We start from the raw sequence: 23,287 nt of genomic DNA on the forward strand, positions 1-23,287 counted from the left end.
CACACACACGACACAGACCACACACATACACATACATACACACACAGAGAGATGAAATTTAGACAAGAGGAGGAAAGGCTGGTTGAGTCAAACAGATAGAAGCTCAGGACTCAGGGGGAGGAACCTCGGGTTCTCTGGTCACTTCTCCCTGGACTATAGACTGTAATGTCTGGGAACCCAAAGAGAATACCAGTTGTTAGACCCTGCAGGGTCCAGGAGTGTGAGAAGAAACAGACAGACACAGCAGGGAAATAAACACAGCTATAAATAGCAAGAGGCACTAAAGAGGCCCCAGCCCTAGCTTAGGTAGAGTCCTCAAGTTTAGCTCTGCTAACCCAGAGGACAACCAGGGGACAGGGTGGTGTGGGACGGGAAAAGGAAGGCAGAAAGAGGGTGGATGAGGCCATGGAAGAGCCAAGGAGAACTCCTGGGGGTGCCCTGCCAGGACACCTTTGCTGGAGGCTGCCAGGGCTCAGTCTCCAACTTGCTAAAAATGAAGTTGGCCTTGGGAAGAGTGTAAGGGAGAAAGGGGGAGGGGGAACAAGGAAGGAGAGGAGAGGAGAGTGAAGACTTCCGCACTCATTCCATTGCCAACAGGAAAGGTAGAAGGCATGGCACCAGAGACTAGGGCCCGTGTCCATGCCCCGCTCCGTCCCTGGGAACCCTCACCCTGGAAGGCCACAGACTTCACCGAGAGCATGAAGGGGTCATAGTAGCTGTGCAGGCCTTTCTTCCACACCACTGCCATGATGGAGCCTGACGCCAGCACCTCCATCACCGGTTCCTGGCGGCTGCACCCATAGACCCTGATAGGACAGACAAGAGTGCAAGATAGCGTGACCAAGAGACACGGGAATGACACCACCTTTTTCCCCCCCGGCACAAAGTAAGTCCTCAGCAAACAACAGCACAACTCAGCACTGCCTGCCCACTTCCTGAAGAGCCTTCTGCGCACCCTGGAGGAGAGGGTCGCAATGCTCACATTTCTTGGATATTCCCTACCTGGCACAGATGGTGAGATGTGGGGTCTCACAATCTCGACAAATGGTGAGCAATGGTATACACCCACTTTACAGATTGGAAAAACTGCAGTTCAAAAAGGCAAAATCCCTGTCTTGAGGCACACAGCTAGGGTGCAGCAGAGCGGTGGTTGAAATACCAGGCTGCTGCCAGATTCTAGAACGGGCTAATAAGCCACGTGTCTTCCCAAAGTGGACCTTCTGGATCACCTACAACAACTGCTTAGTTACATCTGGATAGGGAAACACACTCTGAGAAGGGACCACTGCTTGGCGCACGCCCTTCTGGCCTCCTCTTCCACTGCCCCCAACAGCAGCCGTATGGGCCTGAGGCTGCAGCACCTGATCCCAGCACACAGAGTGTGACCTTTGACCCCGGGTCTCCCTCAGCCGTTCATGAACTCACGAAGTGATGAGTCTCTTCTCCAGGGGCCCGGCTGCATCGTACATGGCCACCCGGTCTCTGCAATCCACCTGGGTCCACTCGAGCCGCACTTTGAGCATGAGGTCCTCAGGCCCCTGCAGGTGCCACAGGCAGCTAGAGGCCTGCTGGTCAGGCCCCCTCAACCGGAGGACCTGGCCTGGCTTCACGTAGCTGTAGCGGTAACAGCCTGAGGTGGAGAGGGACAGAGCCCTTAGCCAGGAAGAGAGACTGGGAATGGCCCCGGAGACTTCCCCAGCCATGGTAAGAGGGCAGGGAGGGGAGGGGCTGGGTCAGGCTTGGGCGCTCCACCTTCCTTTCCCCTGTAGCTTCCCTGTCCAGCCCCCGACTCATACATTCACTCATTTATTCAATGAACTCCCTGAGCCCTGTGTGGCGGAATGAACGCTAGATACAAAAAGCACAGAAGATGCAGGCCTTGGCCCCAGGTGGTGCAGGGATGGCAAGGAGGTTATAACACAAGCAGAGAGGCCTGAAGGGAACTTTGCAGAATCTTATCATGGAGCAGGTGTTGCAAGAGAGCAAGGTAGACACAGAGGCCAGCCCGGATCACATCAGGACCAGCACTACTCTGTCCTGTGGCCTTAGGGAGCCATAGAAAGCTAAGCAGGGTTAAGGCTCTACAGTCTGGCATGGATTCCTCCTGGAGTGACTACGCTGAGGACGGTGGTCCACACTCACAGGGCTGCCACAGGCTGAGGACAGCACATACCGGGGTACTCCGCACGGAGCCAGAAGTGCCTTAAGTGGTGACTAAAAACAGTGACTGATCTTGTGGCCGTGAGGAGAGAAAGGGAGAGGAGAAAGCTCTGTGGCTTGTCGCCCCGCAGCTGTCCCCACTGGAGGCTCAGCCCCAGCCAACCTGACAGCCACCGTCACTTCGCACCTCCCCTTGCATCTCAACCCACAGACCCCACACCCCAGGATGTCCTCCCCCGTTAAATTCAACCTAATTTAATATGTTCCGTTTCCTTATTAAGTATAATGAATTAAATGCGCTTAGAAAATGTAATTTACTTAAATCTCATTTCATCCATGAGCTTGGACGCCACGCCAGAGCCAGCAAAGCTGTGTCTCTGGAGCACCCAGGAAGCCTGGCCCTAAGCTTCATGAGGCAAGGAGGCCAGGCGCTCTGCCAGCAACAGGTCTGGGGCATCTGGAACTGAACCTGAGGTGGCGGGAGGCAGTCGGGTGTCCCTAAAAATCACCCTGGCATTGACATGCCTCAGCTGTGTGACTCTTGAGTTCTGGCATACAGAAAAAGTCATAATCCATAGCCTATCAAAGGCCAGGAAGAGTCTGAGGCTACAACCTGTCATTCAGTCCCCTCTCCTGCCCTGGCCACGCAGACACCAGTGGGGCACAGATCTCCCAGGCACAGGGGCTGCCCAAGCATTTGCTTGGAGTAGGGAGAGACTTCTCTGTCACGGCCACCCTCGTCCCGCAAGGATGACGCGACCACCGGAGCTCTTCTCACTGCAGTTTATTCCAGGACTTTATTCACTTTCTCTCTCTCCTCTCTCTTCCCCTCTCTCTTTTCTCTCTCCTCTCTCTCCTTTTGACCTCTCTCCTCTCTTCTCTCCTCTTTCTTCCGGGCAAACCTCTCCCAGCCCTTAAGTAGGCATGAGCTGCCAACCCCGAACTGCCAGGTGGGCACTGCCCATAGGTTCACGCATATGCAGGCAGCTGATAATCATTGCGTGATCATAGCATAGTTGATTATACATCTCCATCAGGTGTGATTCCATGCAGCTCGCTACACTTCCCCCACTATCTGGCTTCTCGTAGGTGTTTTCTCATGGCCTAAGAGGCCATGTCTTCTCTGGCCAAAGTGTTCTTCCCCTTTAGACCCAACTCCCAGCTCCCCAGGGCTCACACCTGACACCGGGCCTCTAGGAAGACTTTGGATGCTGGGTCAAGAGCTGCTCCCTCCTTCTTCCCTGGATTCTGTTATCTGGCTCCATCCTCTGCCTTGCTGCTCAGTCCACCTCCATCCCCTGCACAGAACAGTTCTTTCCCTCATAGCATGTCCGGTCTGGAGCTGGCGCCTAGCTTGTGATACTGTGTGTGTGTGTCTGTCTCCCTGTGGGGATGAGAGCTCCTCCCCAAGGGTGTGTGTTGGAGGGGATCAGTCACCCAGGTAGCCACAATGCAAACAGGGGCCTGGCATGGAGGATTCAGTCTCCTAGAAAGGTTCCAGCAGGTTGCGTGTGGTTTCTGACCACGTGACTGGCATGCATGGTCGCTGGGTTCAACCCCAGCACTGAAAAAAGAGAGGGCTTGAGTTCTCATCCACCTTTTTCCCTCTGTGCCCTGGAGGGCAGGGGGTCTGCTGGGTACCCACATCAGCCACAAGCACAGCTCCACCACCAGAAATGCATCATAGACCATGGCCTGCATGCCGACATGGAGGATACCACAGGACTGGCTCCGGATGCTGGCTATGGTTAGCAGTTGCTGCCGAGACCCAGAACCGTCTATCCTGGGCCACCCAGGGTGATCAAGCTGACATTGACACCTTGCTGACCATGACCTTTCGAAGGAGCCCCATAAAGCAGATAAGAAGAGGGTAGTGGCGTATTTGGGGTGTTATTTTCATTTTGACAGGGTCTCACTATTGTAGCTCAGGCTAACCTCAAAGTCCCATGACCCCGCCTCATTCTCCTGAGTTCTGTGATCAACGCATGTGCCACCCCACTCAGCTGTGTGATGCTACAAAAGCCATCACCTGGGGTGAGAGATAAAGCCACACAGGGGGAAATAAAGCAGAAAGAGGGTTGTGCCAAGAGCTTTCCCGACCACACACAGAGCTCTTGATGTCCTGAGGGGCCAAGGTCAGACTTTTTTCATATTAACACTATGACCCCTGTTTCTTCTGTCTACTGGACATAACAGGAGAGGACCTTAGCCCTGTGACCTGTGATGTCACAGCGGACCAAATACAAACACCCACAGAGCAGCCATTACTGACACCAACGGACAAATGTCACAAGACCGTTCTTCAAAGCAAACTGGTTTTAGGGAAAACTTCCACTTCTTATAAAAGTATTTTGTTGATATGAACGGGCTCGTTGTTATTTTAAAAATAAAGTCCAGTGTGGTGGCCCACACCTGAAATCCCGGCACCCAGAAGACTAGGGCAGGAGGATTGAGAGTTTGGGGTCTGTCTGTGCTACATAGGGAATCCTTTTCTTAAAAATAAAATTTAAGCCTGTGCAATTGCAAACACCTTTAACCTTTGCACTCAGAAGGCAAAAGCAGGAGTAGCTCTGTAAGTTCAAGGGCAGCCTGGTCTACAGAGCAAGTTTCAGGACATCCAGAACTCTACAGAGAGATCCTGTCTAAAATAAATGTACAATAAATCAATAAAAATTTAAGTTTTAATGTTCAGTGGATCAACAGATGACTTCTCAGTCATTCAGTTTCAATTGGTAAATATGCCTATAACTTGTGGGAATGAACACCTCAAAGTCCTCAGCCACTCCCGGGGGACCAAGGAGTCCTGAGGGGCATTGCGCTAGGTCAGACAGGAAAAAGATGATGGAAATGTCAAAGGCTTTGCAAGTTAAGAGGCAAAACTAGGGCTGCTATCGGGGAGCTTCTAGAACAAGAAAGAAAACATGTTTCCACAAGATCTTTTCCCATCATTTACAAGTGTGAAATCACTCTTAGCTCATAGACACCCCCCGCTCCCCGGCACATAGCAGCGCGGACTGCAACTGCAGCTCGCTCACCTGTCCCCAAGCCCCCTCTAGCAAGCAGGAGTGAGGGTTGGCCCAGATTCATTGTGACTTCTGGGGACAGGCGCTTGAGGGCTGTGTGCTAAGGAAGAAGCTGCTAAGCCACAAGTGATCTTGGCTCGCTGGAAAAGTCAGTCCAAGGTCAGAGCATCACTGCTGGTGAGACAGCAGCCAGTTTGTATCTAACTGTGCAGTGTCACAGATGACAGATGGATGAGCAGTGTACGTAGACAGAAGATGGATATACACATAGAGGATAGATACACAGAAAGAGGGTAAACACACAGATAAAGGTAGGTGACAAATAGGGGGATGATAGATATGATGATAGGCACATAGAACGATGATAGATAGATAGATGGATAGACAGACAGATAGACAGATGATAGGTAGATAGATGATAGATAGATAGATAGATAGATAGATAGACAGATGATAGATAGGTAGACAGATAGACAGATGATAGATGGATAGATGGATAGATAGATACATAGATAGATAGATAGATAATAGATAGACAGATGATAGATAGATAGATAGATAGATAGATAGACAGACAGATGATAGGTAGACAGATAGACAGATGATAGATGGATAGATAGATAGATAGATAGATAGATAGATAGATAATAGACAGATAGACAGATGATAGATGATAGATAGATAGATAGATAGATAGATAATAGATAGGTAGATGGATAGATAGATGATAGATAGGTGGATAGATAGACAGATGATAGATGGATGGATGGACGGATAGATAGATAGACAGATGATAGATAGATAGACAGATGATAGATAGATTAGATAGATAGTGTCTGGCCAGCAGGGCAGGAGGAAAGGAATCAGAACAGGAGTAACTGGGATTTTAAGCTGTCTTCCTCACTGAGAGGGGTTGGGGCGCTCACTCCTACTTCAGCTCTGGGTGGGAATGGGTTCTCAACCTTTGTAATGCTGTGACTTTCTAATACAGGCTCCTCATGTTGTGGTGACTCCCAACCATGACATTATCTTTGCTGCTACTTCATAGTTATAATTTTTGCTACTGTTATGAATCGTAATGTAAATATCTGATATGCAATCCCATGTAACCCAGAGGGGTCTGATGGAGGAAGGTCATTGGCTAATAAAGGCACTGCCCTGGCCCATTTTATTGGTTAGAGGATAGGTGGGAGGAGTAAACAGAACAAAATGCTGGGAGGAAGAGGAAGTGAGCTCAGAGACTCCACAGCTCTCTCGGGAGCAGACGCCTCAGAGAGAGACGCCATACCCCGCTCCTGGGATGAAGCTCCGACCCAGGATGGACTAGGCTAGAATCTCCCCGGTAAGCGCACCTTGGGGTGCCATACACAGATGATTAGAAATGGGTTAAATTAATATGTGAGAATTAGCCTAGAAGAGAATGGGCCAAGCAGTGATTAAAAGAATACAGTTTGTGTGTTGTTATTTCGGAGCATAAGCTAGCCATGTGGGCGGCCGGGTGTGGGGGACGCAGCCCTGCCGCCCCATACTACTACAGGTTGGCGCCCAACGTGGGGCTTTGTTTTAACCTTTGTTTAAACTTTGTTAAACCTTTGTTTAAGCTTTGTTTTAACCTCTATTTTGTTTATTTTTACTTTTAACTCTTTGCTTTTTGAGAAAGGTTCTCTGTATCTTTGACCTGAAGTAACTCTGTAGACCAGGCTGTCTTTGAACTCTCAGAGATCCGCCTGTCTCTGCCTCCCAGGCATTCGGGATTAAAGGTGTACACTACTACACCTTGAACTCACAGAGATCTGTTTTGTCTCTGCCTTCTAGGCACTGGGATTAAAGGCGTGTGCTACCACACACAACAACTCTCTTCCTTTTTTTTTTTTTACTTTAAGAACTTCAACTTTTAGTCTGCATATATTTTTAACACACTTCAAACCATTTAGAAATTTTCTTTGTCTTTGAATCTCTCTTTACTGTATATCTCTCTTTTTCTGACCACATGAATCTTTAATTTACCAAGTAATCTCAGTAGGACTAAAGGCGTGGCTTTGCCAGCTAGATCCAGTCCATTCCTTAGCTTTCCAGCCTCATGGCGGATATACAGGCTGTAGCCATGTTTATAGCTTCTATGGCGCCCACGTGGACAACTGCTTCCACATAAAGCCTGAGTCAGTTTGGGAAGTAATTCTAGAACAAAATGAAAGCATTGTGCCTGGTTTCTTGGTAGCAGCAATTTCTCGGTTCTACTCTGCTTGCTAGAGGCAAGCAAGTGCCTCATCTAAGAGAGGCTTCCTGACTCAGCTTTAGCTGCAAAGCCTGCAGCTCATTAAGAGGTCCTGCCCGAAACACTTAAACGGTGTTGACGAAAAGCTGAACACATGCTTTTCGGTTTTCAGCCATAGCAGGAAAAAAGCTGTGCCGTTTAAAAATGCCGGCTTTCTGGGCCATCCTGCCAGGGCAAACTCTGACTGTTTGAGGCAGGAGGGCCGGCTACCGAGAGAGGACTTGAGTGTTGTCTGTTGTAGCTCGCTGGCTGGCAGGGACCTTGAAACGCCATAGAAGCTATAAACATGGCTACAGCCTGTATATCCGCCATGAGGCTGGAAAGCTAAGGAATGGACTGGATCTAGCTGGCAAAGCCACGCCTTTAGTCCTACTGAGATTACTTGGTAAATTAAAGATTCATGTGGTCAGAAAAAGAGAGATATACAGTAAAGAGAGATTCAAAGACAAAGAAAATTTCTAAATGGTTTGAAGTGTGTTAAAAATATATGCAGACTAAAAGTTGAAGTTCTTAAAGTAAAAAAAAAAAAAGGAAGAGAGTTGTTGTGTGTGGTAGCACACGCCTTTAATCCCAGTGCCTAGAAGGCAGAGACAAAACAGATCTCTGTGAGTTCAAGGTGTAGTAGTGTACACCTTTAATCCCGAATGCCTGGGAGGCAGAGACAGGCGGATCTCTGAGAGTTCAAAGACAGCCTGGTCTACAGAGTTACTTCAGGTCAAAGATACAGAGAACCTTTCTCAAAAAGCAAAGAGTTAAAAGTAAAAATAAACAAAATAGAGGTTAAAACAAAGCTGCACAAAGATGGAAAATACACAGAGAATTTTGATACTGTATGCTATTATGCTCTCTTTAAATTATTTAAACGCTGAGGAAGGAGCAACAGATGCTAAAAGATATTTATTTATAAATGCTGCTGAACTAATCCAACATAGATATTTTGAAAATGCCTTAAATTTGAAATTTGGATCTAAGGACATGATACTTTGGAAAGGAGTTTCTTATTTTGTTTTCACAGAGGATGAGACGCTGTTCATTTCTTCTATTCCGATTTGGTATGATGGACCACGCCCTCCTGAAGGGTTGGTGTGAATGCCTTCAAAAAATTGCTTCGCTCAACTGCCAACTGAGATGAAACTAGCACACAGGTTATACCATGAAAGACCTAATTAACGACGCCCCCATTCAGCAGGAAGCAGTTTGGAGAGAAATAACTGCGCCCATATTCCCAAAAAATGTTTATAAATGTTCTTTTACATTTAAAGGGGGATATGATATAGATATGAATAATTTGCATTAGTATAGATTTTGCTTTATTGATAGAGATTTAAGGACAATTTTGTTATATGTATAAGTGTTTCTGATTTTGATTAAGGTATTGTGATTGTGTAGTTCATTTAAATATGTACTGTATAATTAAGAAATATAGGTTGTTAATGGATAATCATCGATAATAGTAAAGCTTGTAGTCATATTAGTTAGATTTTCTAGATATATAGATATATTTTAGATAGGCATTCTTCATATTTTTCAAAGATTATAGAATATGGCATTTTAAATGTTTTAATAACTTAGGACTTTTCATGACAATGAGACACTCTGCTCCTGGCAGCACCAATGTACTTCAAGAGGAAGATGGGCATCGAAGAGGATCCTTATGGAGTTTGATAGCCATTTGGGCAAGAAACTGCTCTTGCCTGGACTATTGCATAAACTGGACACAGAGAACCCGCAGAGAGAGGACTACTGAACTTGCCTAAGGTGAGATGATCTTTCGGGGTTCCTGATTCATGAAAGAGTCTGCGAGACATTCTGCAGGACACAACAGATAGTGACTGAATTGACTTTGAATTTTCCTGCTTTATGGAAATGTCTGCTGGATACCATGGGCCTAAAGGCTGAAGATGGATGCCCCAACGGTACAGAGGAACTTTGGGTGACTGTCCAGGCAGCGAGATGTCTCTGTCATTTCTAGAGTTTTAAAAGTTGCTTTTTTCTTGTTTGCTTAGGTAGTACTGTATCTTTCTGGAGTCTTTGATGGAGTTAAGAATAGTTAGTTATAGTTATAGTTTTCCTTAGTTATGATAAAGATTATTGTAACTTTTACTTGATAACTGTTTTGTTATATGTAATTTTGCTATGTTAAAGTTAAAGCTTTTTTTTTTGTTTAAACCGAAAAAGGGGAAATGATGGAGGAAGGTCATTGGCTAATAAAGGCACTGCCCTGGCCCATTTTATTGGTTAGAGGATAGGTGGGAGGAGTAAACAGAACAAAATGCTGGGAGGAAGAGGAAGTGAGCTCAGAGACTCCACAGCTCTCTCGGGAGCAGACGCCTCAGAGAGAGACGCCATACCCCGCTCCTGGGATGAAGCTCCGACCCAGGATGGACTAGGCTAGAATCTCCCCGGTAAGCGCACCTTGGGGTGCCATACACAGATGATTAGAAATGGGTTAAATTAATATGTGAGAATTAGCCTAGAAGAGAATGGGCCAAGCAGTGATTAAAAGAATACAGTTTGTGTGTTGTTATTTCGGAGCATAAGCTAGCCATGTGGGCGGCCGGGTGTGGGGGACGCAGCCCTGCCGCCCCATACTACTACAGGGGTCGTGACCCACAGGTTGAGAACCACTGCAGGCTTGTGTTCAGAGTCACAGGGTACACTAGCCTAACTCAGTCTATAGACTACAGTGTGCACACTACCCCCAGCATTGCACAACAGGGTGCTCCGGCTGGCACCTGGATTCTCAGGGCTCAGCAAGAAGCCAGTGGGGCCTCTGGGAGAAAAGCAATGTAATATTGTGCAGAGAGAGGAGCTCAGGTTAGCTCCGCTGAGGAGAGAAGGATAAAGATAGAGTTCTTGAATAAGCCAGAACTATCCTCTCTGACAGATCAGTTTAAATGCTGAGTGACTGGGGGACAGAGCATGGATTGGCAAGAATGTATCTTCAGTAGGAAAAAGGGTGGGCGGGCAGGCTGAGTTGATTGACAGGCAGCAGGCATAGGTTTCCCCATGACTGATCTACAGCTTCCTTCACTCTCTCACATCCAAGACACAGGCACACAAGCACACCTCTACCTGGACCTCCACCCCTCAGCCTTGCTCAGAGCCCTTGCCCAGCCCCACCCCCCGTGACCTCCCCCAGTGTTCCTAGGTCAGGGCTCCCTGCCCCCACAGTGGAAGCCTCGGGACCCCCAACAATTGACCAGACAAGAAACCCTCAGATTCAAAAGGAAAGAGGCCAAAGCAAGGACACAGCAGCGTACCCAGCATGGAATTCAGTACGGCTATGTCGTTCACACTGGCTTCTGTCAAAAGGAAACGAACACACAAATAAACAAGGGCGAAGCCAAATAAACAGAATGCTGAAAATAAAAACAGGGAAAAGGAGCCAAGCCAGGCTCGTCCAAGGCCAGCCCCCCAGGCCACCTGCCCCCGCCCTCTGTCCTGGCTCCAGGGTCACAGGGGGTCACCTAAGTATCCCCCTCCCAGGAGGGGATAGCCTCCCCCAGGCCTGCTGGTCTAATCACACCAGGATTCCCCTCCCAATACTGACCCAGAATCACCAGGCTTTCGGGGTCCACCTCATATTCGGTCCTATAGGAAGCCAGGGCCGAGCTGTTGGATAGCAGCTCCCCCACCAGGAGCTCACGCACCACCTCAGGGCTCAGTGTCAGTCGCTGGGACTCAGGGATGTCAAGGATAAACCAGAAGAAGCAGGTGAGGGATCCCTCCCTATGCAGACAGAGGTGAAAGGGACCTGCAGCCTCGTCCCTGCACAGCTCTCCACTCAAGGGAACAACTGAGACTAAACCCACCGGGCACCTGCTAGGTTTTCTTCTCATTCTCTCCCATAGGAGGAGAGATCGAGTCTCAGGAGGGTCATAGACAGTTTGGTAAGTGGTAGACCAGATATGACCAGGCAAGCCAAGTCCTAAACTGGGTTCCTGTCCTTGTGTTCCCAAGCATACTTCCAACCTGGGCCCACCTACATGAGACATCCCCAGTCCTGGTATGGTGTGAACCACGTCACAACACACCACCCTCTGTAGATAAGACCAAGTTCAATAAAGGGGAACCACATGCAGGAAGCTAAGGTCTCGCTCTGTGCCTCGGTTTCCCCATGTTCTTCTTTCCTTTATTTTGGACTTTTGAGGAAAAGTATGATTAGGGCATTGTGTCAGAAGCCTATAGGATCCAGCCCTCCCTGCCCTTAGAGCTGAGCCTCTCACCGGGGGGCCATTTAGGCTGGGACGACTCACCCAAAGGAGTAGATGGAACTGGAGTTGTAATAAGCATCCAGACGGGTGCTGGCAATCAGCTCTTTGAGCTGTGAGGAGGAAGACAGGCCCCGGTTACCCTCTGTGGTGGCATGGATGCTGGCTTCCTAAGCCCCTTCCTCGTCATGTGCCCTTTCCAGCCTGACACGGAAGCCTTGGCCGAGGGCTTGCCACCAACACAAGCACAAGGTTAAGCCAGGCCCAGTCCTCTCATCTTGTCCCCCACCACACCTCACCCTACCCTGCAACCTCCCCTTGCTACAGTCTCATCCAAGCCCTGCAAAGCCCCAGCCTACCTTTGGGTCCTCTCTCCTTCTCCCAGTGACCTCTGGTATAGTCAACCCACTCTGGAAGTTCCGCTAGCCTGCTGTTAATGAGCGAGGTAGAGCCGAGGGCAATGGAAGCGCTACCAACAGCCCTGTACACCTGGGACCCAGTATGAAGAGCCCTGCAGCCGTCCCCTTTCTCTCACGGCTGAGGGGTGCATCCAGCATTTCTACCTGCCCCCCTGAAATACAGTCCTGTGCCCGGCTGAGAGGGAAAGGGGCTAGTAGCCCACTGTCCAGTGTCCGATGGCCATTGCACTGTATGAGAGGGGCAGAGCCCTGGCAATATGAGCTGCACAATCTCAACGTCCCTGCTGTACTCCTGGCAAGAGGCAAAATAAAGATTTCTTTCTAGTCAGTTGAATTCTGGGCATGACCATGCCACCTCCAGGACAGTCCCTTCCCATGGTACCCAGGACAGGGTCTACCCCAGTAAGCACTCTCTGCAAAATGATGGACAAACTCACCAGACTCACCCTCCCACATTCCACCCCCCTCGCCATCCTGCCTTCCCTTACCATTTTCTGGGCTTTGGCAGTTTCACTGCGGAAAGCACCGGACTCTCGTCGGGCCAGGTCCTGGGAGAAATGGCGGTTGAGCACCCGGAGGCTGCCAGAGTACACCTGGCTAATGGTCACTTCTGTCTTGTACCCTGGGCAGAAAGAAACGGGTTACCAAGGAAGCATGTCCAAAAGTCCCTTGCCTCTCTCACCTGTCACTCCAACCCTCAGCATGTCCCTGGAGTCTTGTGCCTCCAAGCAGCACTGTTAGCACTCTGCTCTGTATCCCCATCCACCAAGTTATCCAGGGATCCCCAAAGTGCATCTAAGCATCCGCTGTGTTGGGCAATCTGGAAACGGGAAGAGGGATAAGTAAAGGGAGCGGCTGCATGGACAAAAGGGATGCCTGCAAGCACATGGACACAGGGAAGTGGGAATTGTAGGCACTGCGGAGAGCTGTGTTCTGCACAGTTGGGGTCTGAGGGGATCCTTGAACATCCAGGTGGAGCGACAGCAACAGTGATAGCAGGCACCGTGAGGATAGACCTGAGCCGGGACAAGCAGATGTGGAAGTGGCCAGGGATAAAGGACATTTGACCACTAAGGATGCCGAAGAAAACTAGGTGGAGACCAAAAGGAGAACCTTCCTGAGGAGAGGATGCTGGACAAGTGAGAGCTGAGGTTGAAGGCAAAGGCATGGGCATGGCAAGGAAGACTGCATGCTCCTGGCCCAATACAACAAATACCAAGATTCAAGATTCAAGAATGGCCATGATAGAGGCTAAACGAGCTGGGGCTGGGGTGGAGCAGAGCCTGGCTCTGCCGGCTCTATGAGAGCAGACATTCACTGGAAGTCTCCACACTACTTAGCGCCTTCTCGGAATGCTGCAGTGAGAGACGAAGCTCAAAGGAGATGTGGAGGACGAAAGGGTCCCAGTGTGTGAGTAAGATGGACGGGATTGGAATCCGGTTTTAGATGGGGAGGGTGGGAGGCAGAGCCCGCGTCATAGGAGGGCTAGTGTCTGGTGTCTTGAGACCTCTTTTCTGAGGTTTTTTTCCTCGGGGAGCAAGAGAGAATGAGGTCAATCTGGAGCTGTAGGATGACTGAGAGAGGAAGGGGTTCCGCTATTAGACCCCAGAGAGCCTCAGGAAGCTGAGCACTCCTCTCAGACAGTCATACTGCTCTTTGTCCTGTCATCTGCCCCACTTCGCGCTGGCCCATCATCCCTCCAAGATGGGTGTGGCATGCCTTCCACTCATCTCCTCACTCAGTGCTGGTCTGGGTAGGAGGAGTTATCCTAACAGCTCCCTCAGGGGTTTCTTCTACTTTGAACGTTTTAAGGGGGTGGCATTTTCTAGTAGGTTCTAGAGCTCTTGCCTGGCACCCAGGTAGAACCCCATTGGGGCACAGGAGGAAGGGTTAGAAAGATGACTGCCAGGTGAGTATCTAGCTCTTCATCCCTGAAAACAAGTTACCCAGTAACTTAATGAGACCGCCCTCTGGCCTCAGTATTTGGGGTGCTGGCTTCCTGCTGGTGGTGAAGGGCCCTTTGCCTGTATTACTCATCTCTGAAAAGAACCAATGAGTCATCATAAGACAGTCCCTGTTTGACATGGGGACTGTGATGATAGTTTTATGACAACTTGACACAAGCTAGAGTCATTTGAAAAGAGGGAACATCAATTGAGAAAATTTTCTTGACCTGGTGGTGGTGGCGCACGTCTTTAATCCCAGCACTTGGGAGGCAGAGGCAGGCGGATGTCTGTGAGTTTGAAGCCAGTCCAGTTTACAAAGAGAGTTCCAGGACAGCCAGGGTTACACAGTGGAACTCTGTCTCAGGAAAAGAGAGAGAGACAGAGAGAGAAAAAAGAAATGTAGGAAGGAAATAAGGAAGGGAGGGAGGGAGGGAGGGAGGAAGGAAGGAAGGAAGGAAGGAAGGATGTTCAAAAATAACTAACTCTTGGGCAAGCCTGTGGGACATTTTCTTAATTAGTGATTGATGTGGGAGGACCCTGCTTACTATGGGAGGTAACACCCTGCACCAGTGGCCCTGGGGCTATAAGAAAGTGGGCTGATTAAGTCATGAGAAGCAAGCCAGTAAGCAATATTCCTCCATAGCCTCTGTTTCAGTTCTGGCTTCCAGGTTCCTACCCTTACATTCCTGGTGACGGAGCGCTATCTGGAAACATTAGGTGAAATTAACCCTCTCCGCCCCAAGTTGCTTTTGACCATAGTGTTTTTGTCACAGCAATAGAAACCCTAAGGTAGCGATCTTCAACATGACATCTTTCTCTCAGCTGAGCTGGACTCTAGACAGTGGATCTGTCTCCCTAGAGCTGTTCCAAGTGAGTCTAGCCTCCCAGGTCCTGTCCATGGATCTGAAATTTTACTGGTAGATATGTGCAAAAGAATTCCATCTAAATGTTTAATGGAAAGCCTCTAATCATGTAAATAAGCTGAACTGTCCTTTCTGGAGTTTCTGAACTCCCTTAGCACCCTAGGCCGTAACAGGTATGTTATAATTGTATTTGACACCATAGTGGAATCATGAGAACAGAAGCCATCACCAGAGCCTAGCACAAAGTCCTGTGCCTGGCACTGGATGGATGGATGGATGGATGGATGTATAACAGATAGATGGATTGATGGGTGGATGACAGATGGACAGATGGATGGATGTTTGGATTATGGATGGATGAATGGATTTATGGATGAATGCTTGACAGGTGGCAGATGAATGGTTGAATGGTTAGATGGTTGAGTTGCTGATGGATAGATGCTGGATTGAGGGATAAGTGAATGAGTGGATGGTGGGTAGACGAATGGTTGATGAATGGGTGATAGATGGTTGGATGGTTGGATGGACAATGGAGAAGTAGATGGATGGATGATTGAATGGATAAATGGATGAGTGGATGGTCAATGGATTGATGGAGGATGATGGATTGTTGGATGAAATGGATGGCAGAGGGAGAGATTGATGGATGGATAAATTAATGAATGGATGTTGGTTGGTTGGATGGGTGAGTGGGTGGTAGATGTTGGATGGATGAATAGGTGGATGAATGGGTGCATGATGCTTGGACAGATAAATCTTCTACATCATATGGGGAACATTTTCACAGGCGCAGACTAATCTTATCATTCTACTTCCTTCCATGACCAAGATCTGGAGATGAGCTATCTCCCACCCGCATCCAACACTCAGGAACATCAAGCCATGAATGCGTGGACAGAAGGCTTTCTCTGGACCCAGAGCATGGCCGGATGCTCCTGTGGCTCCATGGACTGCTTGAGGACTATGATATCAGGTCCAAAGAGGCAACATCAGATACGAAGAAGAGGTTCCCAAGCCTGGATGCTGTCTAGTGGTCCCCTTGGTTCTCCATGCTTAGCCCTGGAGACGCAGAGGTGATGAAGCCCAGAGGAGCACCTTGGGCTCAAAAGAGCAGAGGCATTAATTGGTACCAGGTCCCGTGGGTACCTCTGGGCCTCCTGCAGCAGAGCATGTGGCTTTGAGCCCAAGGGATAATCCTGGAGTGCTGTAGGCAAAGAATGGGGTGTGCACCTACCCTGGCTTGTCCCGACCCAAGAACTGGGTGCTAAAGAGTCCATCCTCCCCAGCTGAAGGAATAAGGGAGCAGACTAAGGCATGGGACTTACAAAGGTCCAGCAGAATGCTCACCTTGAGGAACTCAAGGAGAACAGCACCACAGAACCTGGAATCCTGGCCCATCCTACTGTATACACACACACAGCCCTGACAGTCTTCCCTACATCCACCCTGAACCCTCCCAGGGTACCACTCCAACTGGGCCCTCTTTCCATTACCTAGGAAATACCAAAGCATGACTCCTGCTGAGGCCAAAGCAGCCAAGATCAGCAGTAGTGGTGTGAAGCGGGCGTAGTCTCGGGCTTTTCTCTTGGTGTTTTTGGGGGTCTTGAACATCTCCTCTGGATCAGCAGCTCCCTCGCCATCACCTCCATCGCCCTGCCCACCAGCTGCTTGGGGGACCTCAGCGGTGGGCATCCTGGTAGAACAAGGAAGCTGGAAACATCTTGGCATCTGCAAGGGAGCCTTTGCTGAGACCCAGTGGTGCCCAGAAGCAAGGCAGCACCCCTGCCCTTTGCATGGAAGGGCAGGGACTTTGCAAGTGGGGACTGAGAGTGACTGCTGAGCAGCTTACAGGGAGCAGAAGTGGCCTCGGGGGTACATGCCAGAAGGCAGGTGACAGGGCTAGATGGTTTGACTCCCTGTGGATCCTAAGGAAGGGCCCACAAATGGATGGGAACGATGAAACAGACTTCTGCCACTTTCCCAGTGGCTTCCCTTCCATCTGAGGGCATGTTTTTCCTTCCTTGGGGTGTCTAACACCCCAATCGATGTATGCACCCCAGTCCCCAGACACTCTGAACCATCCCTGTTCTCCACCCAGACCTGTTGCCCTGCAAGGTTTGGGGGCCTTTGCTCTCCTCATCTCAAAAATCTCCTGGGACTGAGGAAGACCGCAGAAGTTCATGATCATCTCATTCCTTCGGGAGACATTTTACATATCACTTTATTTAATCCACAGATTGCCTAGGATATGAACAACTGCCCCCATGTGTTCTTCTCCAGCCAGCCCTCCCCATGTAAGCCTCTTGGGACTTTGAACCCATTGGACAGGTGAAGAAAGTGAGACACCAAGTGTCTTGGAAATAACTCAGGCTAGGATTAGCCTAGCCTCATTTTCCTGGTGTATTTGAATGACTGGGACTAACACAAATGAAAACAAATTGAAGCTCAGGGAGGCTAAGCCCCTGGCTAAGATCACACAGCAGCAGCTGGGTCCTGTCCCCCTCCCCACCCCACCCCCAGTAGGGCTATCTTCTCTAATTATCAAGTTATAGTCAAATGACAATGGGAGTCACCCTTCCTAGTTCCTTCTGTTGCTCTATCTTAGATACTCCAAAGCAAACTTTGGACACAGAAGGACAGTACCCACCCAGGGCTCCACACACACACACACACACACACACACACACACACACACACTCACACACACACACAAACACACACACCACAGCAAGGATTCCAGTTCACTGGGTTGTTGTTTTCTCTTCTTGTGACGCCATCTCCTATAGATGTCACTGTGACCCCAAAGTGCACCCCCAGAGCATGTGTTGGTAGGAGGATTCACCTGGACTCTTGGAACAGTCTCCTAGCTAGGCTGCCTGCTTCCTGTCCCCTTCTCTGACACATCCTCCACATTGTCACCAGAAAGTCTCCTGCCCTCTGCCCTCATCCACCTGCTGTAAAATCCCCCTATGGTTCCCAGTGCCAGGGCATCCAAGCCTTCCCTCCCTCCCTCCCTCCCTCCCTCCCTCCCTGCCTTCCTCCTTCTCTCTCTCTCTCTCTCTCTCTCTCTCCCCCCCCCCTTTTTGTTTCTTTTTGGTTTTTTGAGACAGAGTTTCTCTGTATAATTTTGGAGTTTGTCCTAGACCTTGCTCTGTAGACTAGGCTGGCCTCGAACTCACAGAGATCCATGTGCCTCTGCTTCCGAGTGCTGGGATTACAGATGTGCGACACCACTGCCCGATGTGCTCATTCTCTCTTGTCATAGGCTTCACCCTTCATTCAAGACCTTGCCATGAGACCTTATCCTAGTGAAGCCACTAGGAGTGGGAACCCTTCTTATGTACTGTCTTGCAATGGGTTCAAGGGTTCAGGGTCCTTGGTGAGTTAAGTCACTCACCTCCTTGCACCTTGGGCCACCTTGGTTAAAACCAACATACCTGGCTTTGGGCCTTGTTTCTCTCCATCTCCCCTTTCAAAATAAGAACTGGGGCTGGGGAGATGGCTCACTGAATAGAATGCTTACTGGGCGAGTGTGAAGACCCAAGTTCGGATCTCCAGAACCCAAATAAAAACTGGATGCAATAGCAGGCATCTGTAATTGCAGCGCTCCTACAGCAAGATGCAGCATGGAGGCAGGTGAACCCTGCTAAAAACTGGATGCAATAGTGGACATCGGTAGTCACAGAGCTGCTATAGCAAGATGGGACGTAGGATAGGTGAACCCTCAGAAGCTTGTGAGCCGGGTAACACAAACAAGATCCTATCCCAAACACGGTAGGAGGTGAGGCCTTTTTCTTTAACTAGCACACGTATGTTGCAGCATGCATGCACTGTGTCCATACCCCAAAAAACACACACATTCATACACACAAAGGCAAACCAAACAGAAAGCGGAGCCTTGAGGTGTGCTCGATAGGGTGCATCCACAATCCTAGGCCTCAGGAATCTGAGTCTGAGGCTGGAGGATCCTCTGTTCCAGACTCTGGACTTGCTTGTTCTAAACAAGCCAGCCAGCAACCAGCAAACAAACAAACAGGCAGCCTTTGCCCTTGTTCACCTCTGGAGCCCAGCTCAGGGTGTCTCCTTCAAATGAATAATGGGTGCTGGGGTGTCAGTGGAGCAGCTTATGGGAAGCAGGGCCTGGGGGGTTAGATCCAAAAAGGATGCCGAGTCGCCTCAACCCCCTCAATTGGGTGACAGGTTGAGTCACCCCATTTTGTTAGAGCTCCCAGAGAACCAAAATCTCTGCTGGGCATGGCGTTGGGGTTTACAGTGACTACAGAGCCCCTGGCACCATCTTCTATACCCACTGTGAGGAGAGCCACACCACTGCTTTTACTATTAGACAACGGCTTTCATTGTTCTGAGGTCCAGCCTATCATAAAAATATGTGACTCTACCTTCCCACTACACTAAGAACCTACAGCCTTGCTGTGTAGCCCAGGCTAGCCTTTACCTCATTAACCAGAGTGCTGGGGTGTAGGAGTGTGGCCTCCATCCAGTTCTCCCCATCCTTTTCTGGCATCCCCTTGGCTCATCCTAGCTCCTCTCTCCTCTCTACCACATCTAGGCCATTTCATCTGTTTCTGCCAGACCCACTGTCACTACAATGGCCAGTCACGACCACTTCCATCGGTGAATTCCCACACAACTGCCAAGATGATACCATCACCATGCGCCCAGCTTGCAAGCCACACGTAGCTCCAGCTACCTAGAGCGCAGTCCAAAAGGACCCCACATGTCTTCCTCTGCTTCTCCTCCTTTGACTGAAGACAAACAGCCTGCTGACTACCACCCCAGGGCCTTTCTGTTTGCCGCCTCCCCTGTTTTCCTTCAGTTTGCCTCATGGCCCATACATCTCCTCTGAGCCTTTCCTACCCCTTTCCCCGCAACATTTTCTTCATGGCATTTCTGGAGTCCTACTCCCATGATATGCCTATGAGTCTTCTGTCTGCCCAACAACTGCACAAACACAAGGCTTTCTCCATCTTGCAGAGCCTGGTATGGAGTGGGCCTTCACTTGCTGTCCAATGAATGAATGTAAGACTCCAGGTCCTTCCCACCTACCCTAAAGGCGCCACACTCCCCAGTGGCTGACCCATCTCCCACCTCGTCACCACTTTCCCTCTTCCTTCTTGGCATGGGTCTTCTCTTGATTATAAACTTGAATAACGAGGACAATAGTAAACTTTTTGGACCGAGTGCCAGTCACCAGCCTGGGGCATGCCATTAGTTGAATTGTAAGCCCTATGAATTCTTATTACTGATAATCAAGTGTCCCCTTTCCCAGTGTTCCTCTTCTCTGAGCTCCCTCCTGACCCACAAACTCTGAAGCAACCTCTCTACACTCAGTGGAGACAGCAACTTCCTGCTAGAAGCTTTCACAGAGTGTCCATGGAGGAGTGGTGATCCCATCACTGCAATGGACCAGGTGCGTGTGCTCTCTGTCTGATCCATGACACGCAGCCCCTGGAAAGGGGGCAATCTTCTCCCCTGGTCGAGCATCTGCAAGACCCAGCCCCTGCTCTGTACCCGCTCCCACCCTCCTGACAGTGGAGCATCCTTGTCCGCCTTCTGCAGGCTGGGTTCACTGGGGTAGGGCCGCTAGGTAGCACAGGGCAGACCTGGATTCAAGCGCAGTGTGAGAGATCTGCCCCAGCCACAGGCTGGATGGGTGGCACACAGGCCCCATTCCACCTCTCACAGCCTCGGCTGTTTGCTATATGGTCTGTTTAGTGGAATCAGAAGTACCGGCAGATGAACTCCCTAGGACTGAGCAGAAGGGCCCAGCTGGGACTCTGACCCAAGAACATGGGACATACATGTTGGCACCTAGAGGAAACCCTGCTGTGAACGGCTGAAGCTAGGGACCTGAGTGTGGGCCACGGGAGGGGTCTGTTGGGAACTCCTGGCACACACTTAAGTCCACGCACACCCACCCCACCGATGCACAGAGACTGAGATACCCTGAGGAACGCACATCTACCTATTCATTATACAGGCCCCTAGGTGTACACCCTGTCCTCCCATACACACACACACACACACACACACACACACACACACGCACGCTCCAGCCTGAGTCAAGGGTCCTGTGTGTAGATCACACAGCTCCGTGTCTGCCTTGCTCTCTGGAAAGCCCAGGGTATGAAGCCGTAAGTGGAATGAGAAATAAAGCAACTAGTCCCATAAACTAGGTCTCTCTTGTCTCGGGGCACCAGGATCTCAGGCCACCCAGTCCCTGGAAGCCCTCTGGCATCCTACACCTTACACCCAGGTAGGTTCACTCCACCTACAATCCCCCAGTTGCAGCTTGGTGCACCCCGTGGTCTCTGCTCCAGCTCACTGTGACCAATGAGGCCCTGCAAGTCCAGCTCAGAGCAACTCAGGCCCCTCAGAGCTCCAGGAAGCCGGGCCTGACTCTGAGAGGAGATGTTTCACCAGGCTGTTCATAGATCCTGGTCCCCTGTTCAGAGGCCCCTGCTTACCTTCAAGAGCAGAAGGCAGATGCAAGGCCTGCAAACAGGCCTGGAAGCCTCTGTTTATCCAGGCCAAGGTCTTTCCACCCCCAACTGACCAGCCTAGGCTGGATCAATGGCCTGGAGCCATGGCTTGGGTGCCTGGCCCTTGTCCCCTGTGGCCTGTGGCCCCAAGCTCCATGGGCCTCCAGTCAGGTCCAGGGCAACAATGTAACTGAACACAGGTAAACAGGCAGGAGGGAGGAGGTAAGCAGTGCCCGCCTACCCAGCCCCGCCCTGCCCCATGGGTACCCAGGGAGCAGGCAGGCAGAAGCAGGAGACCTGAGCTCTCCCCCGGGGCCTGTTGCTTGGTGACATTCTTGCCTTGTTACAGCCCCTGGTCCCCCAAGAGCCTGAGTGGGAACAGATTCTGCTGGGGGATTACAGAGGCCTGGTCAGGTGAGAACAGGGGCTCACACATCCTACACTAGCCTGAAAGGCCTGGGTTCATACGTTATGGAGACAGAGAAGAGAAGTGGTGTTCGTAGCGGGGGTGGGAGTGGGAGTGGGGGGAGAGGTTGACACTCTCTTCCATTGACCTAGGACTATCTATTCTACGAAGCCCTGTTGCCGAAAGCAGTGCCCACTGTGGTCCTTGGACATGGCTAGAGTCAGTATGAGCTGAGATGGGCTCATAAGTAATATACACCCCAGATTTCCCAGATCCCAAGTGAGGAAAAAGTGTCAGTTATCTCATTGATCATTTGGATAACGGTTGTAGACTGAAATGTTGGCTTGGCTGCTCTCTTGGGTTAGATGAAATGCGCAACAATGAATCCTGCTGCTTCTTTGCATTTTGGTGCACATCTAGGAAACGGAAGCTGCATGTGAGACTCATGGAAGAATTCTGCAGAACCGTGCTGCCGCAGAGCGGGCGGGTCTCACCCAAACATTTCCTCAAATCACATGATACAAGCCAGGGTTTCCTGCAGAGAGTTCTATGTGTATCTGAGATTCAGTGTGCTGTGGACAAGTGGTTGCCAGGGCGTGTGTGTGTGTGTGTGTGTGTGTGTGTGTGTACCAGGCGTATAGAAAATATATGTGCAGTGTGGAATGGATGTGTGGGTAGATGATGCATGTTTGGGGGCGTGGGAAAATATCTGCATGAAGGACGTGTCTGTAGTGTGGAGTGAGTCTTTGTAAAGCACGGAAGATCTGTGTGTACATGGGTGTGGGCATGTTCACAGTGTGATGGCCACAGTTTGTGAGGCATAAGGTGGGGGGGAGCTGTGAGGCACCTGTGGCAGGAGAGATGCACATGTATGTGAAGTTTGTGGTGTGCAAGGCTGTGGCATGGGAGGGTGTGATGTGTGAAGCTGTGGGGTGTGGAGAGTGTGAACACACACCTACTCTGTGAGGTCAGCTGCATGCTCAGTAGACATGGTCCCTTTTGTGATAGAGGAACCAGGGCAGGTGCCTGGGTCTGAGTTATGATAATTGCAGCCTTAGCCCTTCCTGGGCCAACAGGAAAATGGCTGGTATCTGAAAGCCCAGCCTTGTGGGGGTGGAGAGGCATGACTGGTTATTGTTCAAAAGGACGATAGCTCTCCTGACTGTCCCCTGATCTTCGGCTCTATCTGGGTCCTTGCCCCCACTTATGGGTCTGACCCTTGACCCTATCTATGAGCCACTCATTCCCAACCCAGTTCATTCTCCCTCCTCTCACCCCAGTCTCCAGATTCCATCTTGCAAACCTTCCAATGGGCAAGAACTTAGGAAGGGAACAGGATCCACATACCAATAGGACACAGTCACCCTGGGCCCCTCTCCTATGCCATATCCTGTTTTCTCGAATGCCAAGTGGCCCGGGCCCTGGTCCAGGCAGGATGGCAGCTGGGAGATCTAAGAAAGATCTTACACAATTGGTGG

The 23,287-nt window shown here is 50.1% G+C and overlaps 1 protein-coding gene across 3 annotated transcripts in view; it reads right to left on the bottom strand.

Annotated features, from left to right (window-relative positions):
• The window catches only part of Tmprss6 (transmembrane serine protease 6), a 35,222-nt gene extending 13,658 nt beyond the window's left edge, over positions 1 to 21,564 (bottom strand). For 2 of the 3 annotated variants that reach the window (XM_041672037.1, XM_041672035.1), the window contains exons 1-8: positions 21,389 to 21,564; positions 16,394 to 16,628; positions 12,580 to 12,713; positions 11,718 to 11,785; positions 11,012 to 11,190; positions 10,722 to 10,763; positions 1,426 to 1,630; positions 670 to 806 (exon numbers count right to left, since the gene is read on the bottom strand). In XM_041672037.1, the coding sequence (XP_041527971.1) occupies positions 670 to 806; positions 1,426 to 1,630; positions 10,722 to 10,763; positions 11,012 to 11,190; positions 11,718 to 11,785; positions 12,580 to 12,713; positions 16,394 to 16,628 (1,000 nt within the window). In that variant the 5' untranslated portion in view covers positions 21,389 to 21,564. The remainder of the gene's footprint in view (positions 1 to 669; positions 807 to 1,425; positions 1,631 to 10,721; positions 10,764 to 11,011; positions 11,191 to 11,717; positions 11,786 to 12,579; positions 12,714 to 16,393; positions 16,629 to 21,388) is intronic. The other variant, XM_041672036.1, reaches the window with a different exon arrangement.
• Positions 21,565 to 23,287: the final 1,723 nt, after the last annotated feature.

The sequence above is a fragment of the Microtus oregoni genome, unplaced genomic scaffold, assembly GCF_018167655.1.
Source record: "Microtus oregoni isolate MIOR12 unplaced genomic scaffold, Mior012 000022F_ref0000154, whole genome shotgun sequence".
In the NCBI taxonomy this organism is placed as follows: Eukaryota; Metazoa; Chordata; class Mammalia; order Rodentia; family Cricetidae; genus Microtus; species Microtus oregoni.